This window comes from Arachis hypogaea, chromosome 11, assembly GCF_003086295.3.
Source record: "Arachis hypogaea cultivar Tifrunner chromosome 11, arahy.Tifrunner.gnm2.J5K5, whole genome shotgun sequence".
In the NCBI taxonomy this organism is placed as follows: Eukaryota; Viridiplantae; Streptophyta; class Magnoliopsida; order Fabales; family Fabaceae; genus Arachis; species Arachis hypogaea.
The window spans coordinates 6,056,097-6,069,399 of record NC_092046.1 but is presented as its reverse complement, the minus strand read 5'-3'; the positions used below and the strand labels follow the sequence as shown (position 1 = coordinate 6,069,399).

General features: G+C 31.3%; 2 protein-coding genes and 1 long non-coding RNA gene across 3 annotated transcripts; all 3 read left to right on the top strand.

Annotated features, from left to right (window-relative positions):
• The first annotated feature begins 2,481 nt into the window (after positions 1-2,481).
• On the top strand, positions 2,482-4,700 carry LOC112720048 (serpin-ZX). Its single transcript, XM_025770853.3, has 2 exons — positions 2,482-3,016; positions 3,589-4,700. The coding sequence occupies exons 1-2, from the start codon at positions 2,627-2,629 to the stop codon at positions 4,369-4,371; spliced, it is 1,173 nt and encodes a 390-aa protein (XP_025626638.1). The 5' UTR covers positions 2,482-2,626; the 3' UTR covers positions 4,372-4,700.
• A 1,762-nt stretch (positions 4,701-6,462) lies between these two features.
• On the top strand, positions 6,463-7,888 carry LOC112720047 (uncharacterized). The gene is made up of 2 exons (XR_003162021.3): positions 6,463-6,823; positions 7,311-7,888. It is a non-coding gene; the product is annotated as an uncharacterized lncRNA (long non-coding RNA).
• A 2,811-nt stretch (positions 7,889-10,699) lies between these two features.
• Positions 10,700-12,055, top strand: LOC112720879 (uncharacterized). The gene is made up of 3 exons (XM_025771966.1): positions 10,700-11,300; positions 11,428-11,987; positions 12,047-12,055. The coding sequence occupies exons 1-3, from the start codon at positions 10,700-10,702 to the stop codon at positions 12,053-12,055; spliced, it is 1,170 nt and encodes a 389-aa protein (XP_025627751.1).
• The last annotated feature ends 1,248 nt before the right edge of the window (positions 12,056-13,303 follow it).

Sequence of the window (13,303 nt, the reverse complement as noted above, 5' to 3'; positions counted from 1 at the left end):
TTTCTTCCAAAAAAAAAAATTTATGACATTAGTTGGTATCCTCAGTTTCAATATTGAATCATGGTGGATTCGGGAAAGGGTTTTTGTATCGGTGCTAATGTTAGAGTTTTAATTGATTCTCTTTGTTGTTGGGTTAATTTGTTACAAGTTGATAAAAATGAGTATGATATGTTTTTTGAACTCTTTGTTGTTTGACCATTATACCTATTTTTGAGAATGACGGGGGTGGATTTCAATTTTGCATGTAGTCATATTCCTTTTTTGTAATCAATAATATTGCTTTTGACTATTTTGCTTTTTTATTGAGAAATATTTTTCTGCACTGTTGAGTAATTTCTTTTGATTCATTTTGTTTAACTTGCTTGCTATTATTGTGATAACTATGCTCATGACATATTTTTGTTCATACAAAGAATAGATAGATGACTTGTTAATTCTGATTGATTGATTCTTTAAAATGTTTCTCCTATAGAAGTATAGAACATATTTTCTCTTCGTCTTTTTGTTGATCTTGTATTGTTTATTTAGCATATGTTTATGGTATAATGTTGAATGAGTTCTGGCTTCTGGTTTTGTGTAAGGCGTCGTCTTGAGTGTGAAAGAGAGTGTAAAAGAAGAACAAACGTAAATGGAAGGAGTCAAGGAGATGAGTCAAACGACATCGTTTTGATCCAATGATTTGTCATGTAACGTTTCACTTCACGTATATAATTATTGACGGAGATTGTTAACTCATTGAGCAAGGGATAAATGTGATTGATTTTAAATTTTTTTGGACTAATTTGATTAAAAAAATTATTCAGAGATAAAAATGACAATTGATTCATCTTTTAAAAATTAATTTGACTATTAGCTCATAATTTTATTTTATTTTTAATCAAACCGATTCAACTATAATTTAACTTTAGTTGAATAATTAAACTGTTGAATTAGTCATTTAACGGATTCATTGACAGGTTTAGCTTTTGTAATTTTGCTTAATTCTTAAGCATTGTACAACTACATTTCCATAACAGGCAGCTACGTGAAAATGAATCTTCTTCATTTTTAATTTTACTTAAGGAAATAAAGTATGATTTTTTATCATATATTTTATAGGTAAAAATATAAACATTAAAGAATTAAAAATTACATTTTATTCTCTAAAAATATATTCCTGTAGCCAAGTAAGTAGATAGAATTAAAAAAAAATTGAAAAGATGTATTCCTGTAGCCAAGTAAGTAGATAGAAAGACCGTAAATAGTTATAAAATGTCAAAGTCATTTCTAATTCTCTAAAGGAATATCATTTTTCATGATCCATTACTTAAAGTCTTAAACTATAACTCAGCTTGATCTTGCATCTTAAAAATAATTTAGTCTTTATGTACATAATGAATAATAATTTAATTTTATTTACTCTAATTCTAAATTTATAACTGACAAATTTAATAATTATCATAATCAACTTAATTATCAAATCGTCGTAACATCAATATAATTTATAATTTAATTTTATATAAATTATCCTTTATTTTTAAACAAAAAAGTTTTAATTTATTGTACTGATATACTTTTTGTACTTATTTAAACAAGAAGTGCTATGGAGTTAGTATGTTTTGTGATTTATAATAATTAATTAATTATTATTAATATTTTTAATTGTGTGAGATTATATTTAATAGTATGAGATTATTCATTTTTTTTGTTGATTAAGTGCTTGTTTGGGCGCCACTAAATTAATAAAAAAAGATATTTTTTTAGTATATTTAATAAATTTCTAATAATAAAAATAAAATCACTAGAAATATCAAAAACATATTTTTTTTAGAAGCTACAATTTATAATTTTTTAAAAGATTCTTTTTTTTCTTAAAAAAAGATATTTTTTTATATAATAAATGAAAAAAAATTTATCTTATTTTACTCAAATATAGTGCTTGTTTAGGTGCCATTAAATCGATAAAAAAATATTTTTCAACGAAAAAATATTTTTTTTTATTTTTTAGTATGTTTAGCAAAATTCTAATAGTAAAAATAAAAACACTAAAAAAAATTTTTTTTTTAAAAAGTTACAATTTACATTTTTTAAAAGATATTTTTCACATAATAAATAAATAAAAAATACTTTTATTTTATTTTACCCAAACATAATTGATAAATAAAAAATTTTTTTATATGAAATATTTAAACATAAAATCACTTTTATTTTTGTAGAAGATCTTTTAAAAATATATTATTTAAAAAAATTTTTTTTTAAAAAATTTTTTTTTAAAAAAAATAGTGCTCAAACAAGTCTATAAATAAAAATATTTTTTTATATAAAATATTCAAATATAAAATCATCTTTATTTTTATAAAAGATCTTTTAAAAAATTATTAAAAAAAAAATCTTTTTAAAAATGGTATCTAAATAAATTCTAAATGCTAAATAAATTGTAATAAAAGTGATGCCTAAACTTTCTCTATTTAAACGTTAGAATACGTTTTGCAGATTCACCTTTCTAATCCTTTTTCTTTGTCGAAATATACCTCCCCTAGAAATAAAGAGACAAGCTCGATTCTTTATTTGGGGGCGGTTAGCATACAAGAACATTCTTTTTCATCTTCTTCCCACATCTCACTCTCACAGTCTCGACAACACAACAATGGACCTTCGCGAATCCATCACCAACCAAAACGACGTCGCGTTTAGCATCGCCAACCACTTACTATCCAACCACTCCGGCAACAACAACATAGTGTTTTCGCCCTTATCGCTCCACGTCGTGCTCAGCATCATCGCTGCTGGTTCCAAGGGTCCCACACGCGATCAGATTCTCTCCTTTCTCCGATCGAAGTCCACTGACAATCTCAACTCCTCCTGCTCTCAGCTTGTCACCATCGTCCTCGCCGACGCCACTCCCGCCGGCGGCCCTCGCCTCTCATTCGCCAATGGTGCTTGGGTTGATCACTCCCTTTCTCTCAACCCTTCCTTCAAACAACTCGTCAACAACCATTATAAGGCTGTTTTGGCTTCCGTTGATTTCCAGACAAAGGTTCAAATCTCCATCTTTCATACTTCACTGTAATAATTACTGCTTTAATTTAGCATTTTAGCTTCACAGACTTGCGCATTTTTCCCCCGAACGAGTTCATGACCTAATTTAGCACAAATGTTTTTCCACCCGAATAATATAATATACATAACTGACTAAGTTAATCGGTAATCTCTAACTCACTATTTTGTACTGTTATTCTGAAATTTATAGCTTTTGAACATAGGACATTAGGAATTGACTCAAGGTTTAAATCTTGCTTTTTGAGCAGCAAGAGGATCAATTATTGTCTAGTATAAACATATTTGATCATTCTCTATATAAACATACGAGGAATGCTAAGGGGCATCAACTTTTGTAATTTGTAGCCATCAAATAGCCATTAACGCCATCAACGATGGTTTTAATGGTGTGAGATTTCATCCAATGACTCACTTTTCTTTGTCGGCCAGAATTTAACAGAGTTGCTATCCCCCTAGACTTTTCCTAAACATATTAAGATTAGCGAAAAGCTTTAACTTGCTCTGTTGGCATTTGATGAATTGATCTCAAGTTTGATTGTGGGTTTAAAGGCTGTTGAAGTGAGCAAGGAAGTTAATTCTTGGGCTGAAAAGGAGACAAATGGCCTCATTAAGGAGGTCCTTCCAGCTGACTCAGTTGACGGCTCAACCAGGCTCATCTTTGCAAATGCAATATACTTCAAAGGTGCATGGGCTGAGAAGTTTGATGCACAAATGTCAAAGGACCACGACTTTCACCTTCTTGATGGAAGCTCGGTTAAAGCCCCCTTCATGGTCAGCAAGAAGAAACAGGTAATTAGTGCTTTTGATGGTTTCAAAGTGCTTCGCCTTCCTTACAAGAAGGGAGAAGATAAGCGCCTTTTCTCCATGTACGTGGTCCTTCCTGATGCAATAGATGGGGTGTCGGCTTTGCTTGAGAAGGTGAGTTCTGAACGCGGTTTCTTGGAACACAAGCTTCCTTATCAACAAGTTTCAGTAGGTGACTTCAGGATCCCAAAATTCAAGATTTCTTTTGGGTTAGAAGCTTCGAATGTATTGAAGGAGCTAGGAGTGGTGTTGCCTTTCAAAGGTGGAGATTTGACAGAAATGGTGGATTCTTTTGTGAGTCAGGATCTGTATGTTTCCAGCATATATCACAAGTCATTTGTTGAAGTAAATGAGGAAGGAACTGAAGCTGCAGCAGCCAGTGCCGTGACCATGAAATTGACTGGTAGTGTCCGATTTACAACCAAGATAGACTTTGTAGCTGATCACCCATTCTTGTTCCTCATCAGAGAAGATCTGAGTGGAACTGTCCTCTTTATTGGGCAGGTGCTCAATCCTCTTGCGAACTGATGTTAGTAGTCTCACGTGAGACAAAGATATTACTACCTACTAGTGATTAGAGGGTGTTTCGCCCTTGTTCTGCTCTCCTGTTTCTATTATGATCCAAGATTTGTGACTCTTTGAAATGTATTAGTAATTAGATATACAAACGGGTGGTATAAGAGCAATGCTAGGGGCCAGCAACTTTTGTGATTGGTAGCCATCAAATAGCTATCAATGATGATCTAATGGTGTGAGATTAGTGTGAGATTTCATCCAATGACTCACCTTTCTCTGCTGGTTACATGCTGGCTAAAATTCAATAAAACTGCTGGCCCCTAGACTTTTCCGTGGTATAATTGTTTCAGATTTTATGTTTGACCTCTAATACTTGAGTGCCGTTAAAGTGTGTTTAAAAGAATAATATACGCTAGATTTAGAGTTGTACATTGTGCGAAAATAAAATAGATATATATTGTATAAAATATATAAATTAATTTAAAATTTAATAATTTTATAATTAAAATTTTATATATAAATTTAATTTTAAGTAAAATTATGAAAATACTCAATTCAAATTTATTTGTTTGATTTTGTATTTTTATTTTTATTTTTATTCTTTTAAGTAGTCATTTTTATTTATTTATTTTTTTAGAATATATTTAAATATTATAGTACAAATATAAAACTATTAGATGAAATACAATTTTAAAGATAATGTTTTAATAATCGAAATTAACATTCAATTTTTTAATTTTATTCTTCATGACTCATGATAATACTATGTATTTTTAATAATATTACAACTAAATAATATTAAAAAATATAAATAGTTGAAAGAAAAAAAAGTTGAATAATATAATTAATGAATATAATTAGACTAAAAAAACAAAAAAAATATTGTAAAGGATATGATATTAATTGAAATTAATATTTAATTTTTTAATTTTATTTTTTATGACTTAGGATAATAGTTAGTACCATACATTTTTAACATATTACAACTAAATGATATTAAAAAATATAAATTGTTGAAAAAAAATGATATATAGTAGATGATATAACAAATGAATAAAATTCTATCAAAAATTAAAAAAAAAAGTTAAAATATTATAAAGGTCTAGTGTTAGAATTTTATTATGTGATACATATGTTTAGCAAACTAAAGAAAGAGTTGTGGGCATTAACTAAATTCTTTAAATATTTGTACAAAATATTAGTAAGAATGGAAGAAAAATAATAAGAGGTATGATATTATGTGAAAAGAGGAGATAAAGAAAAAGTGTGAAGCGAATGTTGGTTTATATAAAAAATATAAGAAAGGGTAAGTATGAAAAAAAAAAGGATAAATTATGTTTTATTACTCAATTTATTATACCTATTAAAGAAAAATAATATTAACATTAAAATTATATAGTATCTTATATAAAAATAAAGAGTAAGAGAATATAAAAAATATAGAGTAACTTAAAGAAAAATAAATGACATAAGAGTGAGAAAGAAAATGAAGAAGAATCCTAAGTTACAATTCTATATAATAATCATATGAAAGAGTGAGTATAAAAGAGAATGAATTATATGTTGCAATTCTATGTAATTATAAGAAAGAGTGAGTATAAAAGAAAATGAATTATGTTTATAACTAATAAAGAGAAATAAATTTTTTTTTCAAAGTTAGAAGTGAGACTCAGATTCGAAATTTTTAGGTGAGGAGGGGAGATTATGCCATTTGAATTATAGTTTATTGATAAAGAGAAATAATATTAATATTAAAGGTATATATTATTTTATATAGAGTAAAGAGTAAGAAAATATTAAAATTATAGAATAACCTAAAAAAAATAAATATCATGAGAGTGAAAAAAAAAATCTTAAGCTATAATAATAAGGTTTAATTACTCTGTTGGTCTCTATAGTTTCACAAAATTTTCAATTAGGTCCGTATACTTTTTTTCCTTTTAATTGGGTCCCTATACGTTAATTTTTTTTTTAATTTAATCTCTGCCGTGACAAAATCGTTTGATACAACGGAATATTATGTTCAAAAATAGAATATTCTCTTAATTAAATTAGAACAGCTAATTAAACCACATCCATTTTTTTAAAATACCAAAATCACCCTTGACATTTTGTCCCAAAAGTAAAAACCCTAGTGGCGATTGTTCTCTGAAGTCAGTGGCGTTTTTCCTCCCTTTGTTGGTGTTGTCGTCGTCGTCCTTGGTGGCGTGAGTGTCGGTCGTCGTCATTGTCCATCGTCCTTGGTCTACGCTGCACTGCTATGCGCTGATCGTCCGTCTGCTCTGCTCAGCGCTGATGGTGTTATATGACATCTTTCTGGGATAGCTACAAGGAATTTTGGTCGGAGAGGTTCTCCTTCCTTAGCAACTATTCCAATGCTATCCAACGTGATAAGCCACTCCATCCTTGGACTGATTCTGATGTTGATCAGTTCATTGCTTTGGATTCTGTTCATGGACCTGCTGTAATGATTCTATCACTTTATTTATTCGTATATATGTAATTTGGTTTTGTTTTGGTTTGATGTTTTCTGCTTTGATTGATGGTGCAATGTGACCTTGTGCATATCTTTAGAGGACCCCAAGTCGATATACTTTCCAATTGGAAGAAACAACTCCCTGTTTTCTTGGTTAATTTTGAACTCAAAGAACATTAAGTTTGTGTTTGGCAAGTGTATCATGACAGGAAATATGGTGACAAGATAGAAAAGTTAGGTCCCTATTCCTTTTCCTTCAGGCAACTCTTAGTATTCAATAAGAATCTGTTTCTATGTTTGTTGAATTAAAATTAGAATATACATGTTGTCTCTTCTTTGTATTAGTATGTTGTATGACACTTCTTTCACGTTTGTCAGTTTGTGTCACACCATCTTTTTCAGAAGCTCTATCTATAGTTTATTTGATATTCAGTTATACCTGAATTATTTTTTCCAAATGTTTTCTCTCTTGCAGATATGTTTATGTTGGTCATCCTTTTCCATCATTAATCATTAACTCTAAACAGCATTGTTGTCATCGTATAGTATAGAAGAGACCTTAATCTACGGGTCATCATTCTTTCTATGATCCAAGTGGACCAAAGAACTGAACCTATTTTCAATGCCAAAGATGATTGTTGATCCTCTTGAAATGTCATTTTGCTCTTCCAAGAAGAGGAAAAAGAACATTGTATAGTGCTAAAATATATGTTACAGCTCATGTCAAAGCTTAGTTTCTTAGTAGATAGCCAATAACATCAAATCATAGTTGCTGATCCCTCACTCCTTTTTTCACAACAATTCTTTATGGTTGTCGAATTCTACGATATAGTTTACTAAATTGTCTTTCTGTATTTGTTAATTCATTATGACTCTAGATGTTGATGTATTCTCATTGATCTTTTGGATCAGAATGAGTATTCTTTTACTGCTTTTGGAAAGGAAAGGAAAGAAAAGAGAGCTAGAGTGTGTTCTATAGTGTACCATGATATGATAAAGACACAAGCTATATTCTATGAATCCACACAAATATAAAATGTTACATGATCATAATGAATACTTGAATGATGGAAACTGAATTTTATATATACTTATTACTACTATTTCTGTTTTATTTTATCCATTCTTTTTTTTAGGTTCTTAAGATAAGGTATTTTTAAAGTCATAAAAAAAAAGAGAAAGTATTTTTGGTACAATTTATATATAAATAAGCAAAAGAATGATAGTGACAAAATAAAATAGATTATAAGAATATTTTTCATGTCTTAGAATCATTGAATAGGGATTATAGGAATATCTTTCATTGAATATTTATAGTTTCACCGAAATTTTTAATTAAGTCCCTATATATTTTTTCTTTTCAATTAGGTCCCTAAGGGTATAAAAGTAATTTCACAATTCATTAACATTTTTTTGACGTTTAACGTTAATAGGGACTAAATTGAAAAAAAATTAACGTATAGGGACCAAATTAAAAGGAAAAAAAGTATAGGGACCTAATTGAAAATTTCGTGAAACTATAGGGACCAATAGAGTAATTAAACCTAATAATAATTAATGAAGCACATGAGAACTAGAAATAAAAAATTTCAAAATAATTTAATTAGACACACACAAAAAATTAAAAAATAAATTAATTAGATAACTAATAAATAAATTGTATCAATTAGCCATTTATAGTGACATGACATAATATTAAAAAATTAGAAGACTAAAAATATATTGGAACACTTTTTTCAAACTCTATTTTAAAACATGTAGATTCTATGGTGTCTTTTATTATGGTGCTTAAATTGCCTAACTTACTTTTATAAGTAAAAAATAAAATGTATAAAATAAAATAAAATATTTAAAGTTTATTAAATATTATTTTTTTATCTTTTTTAGTAAATTAGGCACAATATTTTAGACACCATAACATTCACCTTTAATATATTATAAATATATGGATAGATACATTCATGCTTTGATGATAAATCATATACTTACTTGAGTCAACACACTAATAAATTGTAGAAGAAACATAAGCACATTTCGTACACTTAGGATGTATTGTACATAGAATACTCAGCCATGATCATAACTGAGAATCAAAACAAATAATTTTTTTAAAGATAAAGTATACTTTTTGTTCTAAAATTTGACAAAAATTTTAAAAATATTCTTAAATTTTAATTTATTTTAATTTTATTCTAAAAGTTTTCAATTTGTATCAAATACATTCCTAACGGTCAATTTTTTAAAAAATTTAAGACCGATTCAATAACAATTTTATAGGAATAACCCTCACCACAAGCAAATTAAGCATAATTTTCATGTATTATTGTTAGATTGGTTTTAAATTTTTTAAAAATTTAGCCATAAAAAATATATTTGATGCAAATCGAAAATTTTAGGGACAAAATTGAAACAAAATAAAACTTAGGGTTATTTTTAAAACTTTTGTCAAATTTCAGGAACAAAAATATACTTTACCCTTTTTTAAATTATATAAACAATTAGAATATTAATTCATAACTGAAAGATAAAATTAAGAACAGTGCCACTCATCAGAGGCCGAGCTTATTAGAAAATAATGCATTCTGATTTTTTGCTAGATAATTGCGGATAAACAAAGGAGAAAGAATATAATAGCAGTATACAAAGAAGAGTCACCAAAAAAAAAAAAAGTATACAAAGAAGACTTCAATTCCTGGCTCCTGTATAGTTTGTACGTATATAGTTATTCAAAATTATTTACTTATGTAATATTTTTTATTTCACAAATAATTTTAGTGAAAACATGGTTTTAATATAAAATTTAGGCTTATGATTAGGGGTGACAATGGCTAGGGTAGAGTAGGGTTTGGATCCAACCTTAACCTTACCCGCGGGTTGAGAATATTCCAATCCTAACCATATCCGCTCTTAACCCGCGGATACCCGATCTTATCCGCGGGTTACAAAAAATATACAATATTATTATATAACTTGATGATAATTTAAATAGAACTTATTTTTATGTAAAAAAAAATTAAATTATCAATTAATGATTTTTTTAGTGGTTAAAGATCTTTTACATTTAGTGAGAGGTCTTTGATTCAACATCTACTTAAAACATATTTTTATATAAGTATATAACATAAACATATATAGAGTGCAGGTTGGTCGGGTAGGGTTGAGGCTCAACTCGCACCCTACCCGTCCCGCACGAGAACCCTACCCGCACCCTACCCTACCCTACCCACTGCGGATCGGGTTGGCAAGCCTACCCGATCGGATGGGATCGGATTGGGTACCCGCGGGTAGGGTACATATTGCCACCCCTACTTCGGAAATGGATCCTCTCAATTTTTTTAACAATTGAGGGAATAAAGTGTGATCTCCCACCATTAATTGTTATAAGTGGGACCAAAAAAAAATATGAAAGAGTATATTGAAAAATTATAGATCACACTTTAGGCTCATTTTTTTAGTTATTGTAAAAAACCTGGTGTAATGCCTCAATATTGGAAGTGAGGGTGTTTTGCAAAATTATTGGCGGCGGGACAATTCGCACTCTGCGAATTGTCAGGAGCAGAATCTGCCTGCCACAGCCATGAGGACAATACGCAAAGAGCGGATTGTAATTTTATAATATTTAAGGGACAATACACAGTCTGTGTATTGTGTTTTTTAATATTAAAGGGACAATACACAGTCTGCGTATTGTCAATCCACAGACTGCGAATTGCAAAAACACAAATTGCGTATTGTTAATCCGCAAATTGCGTATTGTATTTTCGTAAATAAAAAATTATAATTGAAGTACTATAAAAGGAGGAACGGTATTAGGTTGATTGAGTGTGAGAGTGTTTTATTTTTTGAGAATGTAAGAGTATAAAAATGGAGAGAGGTATTAGTTTGAAAATGTATTATAATGGTCAAATCTTTCCCCAAACATATGAGGGTGTGAGTTTTGTTTGTGAGAATCCACGTGATATTGTTATTCCTTTTGCAATAACATACGAGGAATTTAAGAGTATACTTTGTCAATGTGGTGATAATCAAGTATTAAAGAGAGTCGTTAATATTTTTTATAGACAGCCTGTTTTAGTGTTCGGTGGTTTCGTTCAGTTTCAAATGATGAATGTGGTTGACGAAGGAAGTATGCAAGGAATGTTTTCGATCTACCAACAAACACGGGCACAAGTGTCTATTCTCGAATTGTATGTTGAGTTTGAAGAATTAGTTGAGGTTGATTTACCGGAGGCTAACATCGACTGGACTGTTTATAACAGTGAAAGCGAAGAGGAATTTGAGGGCACTTACCAAATTGTTGGTCCAACTGAAGAAGTGGGTGAAGATGATATAATAGTTGAGTCTAACGTAGCAGATGTGGCAAATGCACTGGCGAGCCAATATCCATCTAGAGAGCCTTCTTTCATGCATGCCTTGGATGTAGACGCTATGAATGCACCAGAATTTCCTGAATATATCAATTCAAGTAAGCAGTTATTATTATTATTATTATTATTATTATTATTATTATTATTATTATTATTATTATTATTATTATTATTATTGAATTGTAAAGCAATAGTTAGAATTATTTGTTGTTGTTATTGCTGTAGATCCTGTTGTTGTTTCGGACGGTGAATTTGTTGTTGGCATGGAATTCAGCTCTAGAGAGACTGTTATTGCAGCAATTAAAGATTATACCATTCGCAGGGGAGTGGATTACCGGGTGTGTGAATCTGAGCCAACGACTTTTTATGCTAAGTGTGTACAATACGGAACAAGTTGCGATTGGCTTATTAGAGCTAGTCTTATTAAGAGAAAGTTTTGTTGGGTTATAAGGCGATACAATGGTAGTCACACATGCACTAGAACTAGAATTTCTCAAGATCATGCCAAGCTAAATTCAGACATGATTGCAGAGGTGATAAAGCCATTGGTTGAAGCTGATCCATCTTTGAAAGTGAAATCAATAATTGCTGAAGTGCAGTCAAAATTCAATTATACGACGAGTTACCGCAAAGCATGGCTCGCGAAGCAAAAGGCAATTGCAAACCTTTTTGGTGGTTGGGAAGCTTCTTATGAAGCTTTGCCGTCGTGGTTTGAAGCAATGGTACAAAAAGATCCATCAGCAGCAGTCGAGATTGAAACTGCACCAGCATACCAAGGGGATGAGGTAGTCCATGATGTAAGGATACTGACGCGGGTATTTTGGAGCTTTTATCCTTGCATCAGAGCATTTAGGAGCTGCAAGCCAATCGTACAGCTGCATTTAGGAGCATTTAGTCCATAGTAATGAATACAATAGTATATTATTACCTGCATCGTCATCACCATCGCTGTCACTATCACTATCATCCTCGCCAACATTATCATCCTCAGCCATGGGTGCCTGCACCTGAGGAAAATCAACAGCATTACTAAACCCAATCCCTCTGGCGACACTCTGGATCGAATCACTCTGAATCGAGTCAATAGACCTTCTAGCTCCAGAGCGTGGAGAGGGGCTACGACGTCGTACTTGCGAATCAACAGATGACCGACCACAAACAATTTGAGGCGATTGTCTACTACACTGCGGAGCCTGCTCGTTAATTTCAGGAGGTTGCGGCTGAAATTGTTGCACTTGCAGTTGAGGGTCCAACAACTCATTTACCCATTGCGACGTGTCTGTTTTAGGTGCCCACCGATACAATTGACGATTTGAAGATTGCTCAGCTGTGTCCCTCTGCTGTGACATGGCGGGTCGATAATATGCTTGATATGGCGGCATCTGTAATGAATGTGAGTCTTCGAATAACTGACTAAAGAATGAGACTCCAGGCTCAGTGTACGGTTGTGTGTACGGGTACTGGTATGGGTGCATCATAGGTTGTGGCTGTGGCTGTGGTTGTGGCTCTGGCTGTGGCTGAGGCTGTGGCTCTGGCTGTGGCTGTGGGTGTGGCTGTGGCTGTGGAACATAACCAGTTAAACGCAGGTGAGCTCCATATTCGTCATTATACCATTGCATATACGCTTCAGATGCTTCATAGTGCACTACGGGATCACCAACCAGAACAGAGGTCAAACGGTTTGTCCACATCATAATGTATGCATAATGCTCATCTCTCCAATCTTTGTTCTTTGGTCCAGTCAGGACCATGTTGTGAGCTTCTGCAAGCATCATCGGTTGACTAGGAACTTCCTGCTGTAAACCAAATTGTCTTTTGACCCTATCTGATGCATGCCATTCAATGCACTCAAATGATATCAGTGGCACAGTTGCACTCCACATTAAGCGATGTTGCAAGATTTCATTAGGAACTACAATGTTTCCCATACGTTCATGGCTGTACGGGTTCCACACAAACTGCAATCGCATAACAAAACAAACGTATAAACATAACTACAAAACAATGCACAATAATAATAAAACTAACAAATGTAATAAAAAAAACTTACCCCATCTGCAGGAATATCATCTATTAACTGCCTAATATGCGAGATGGTCCA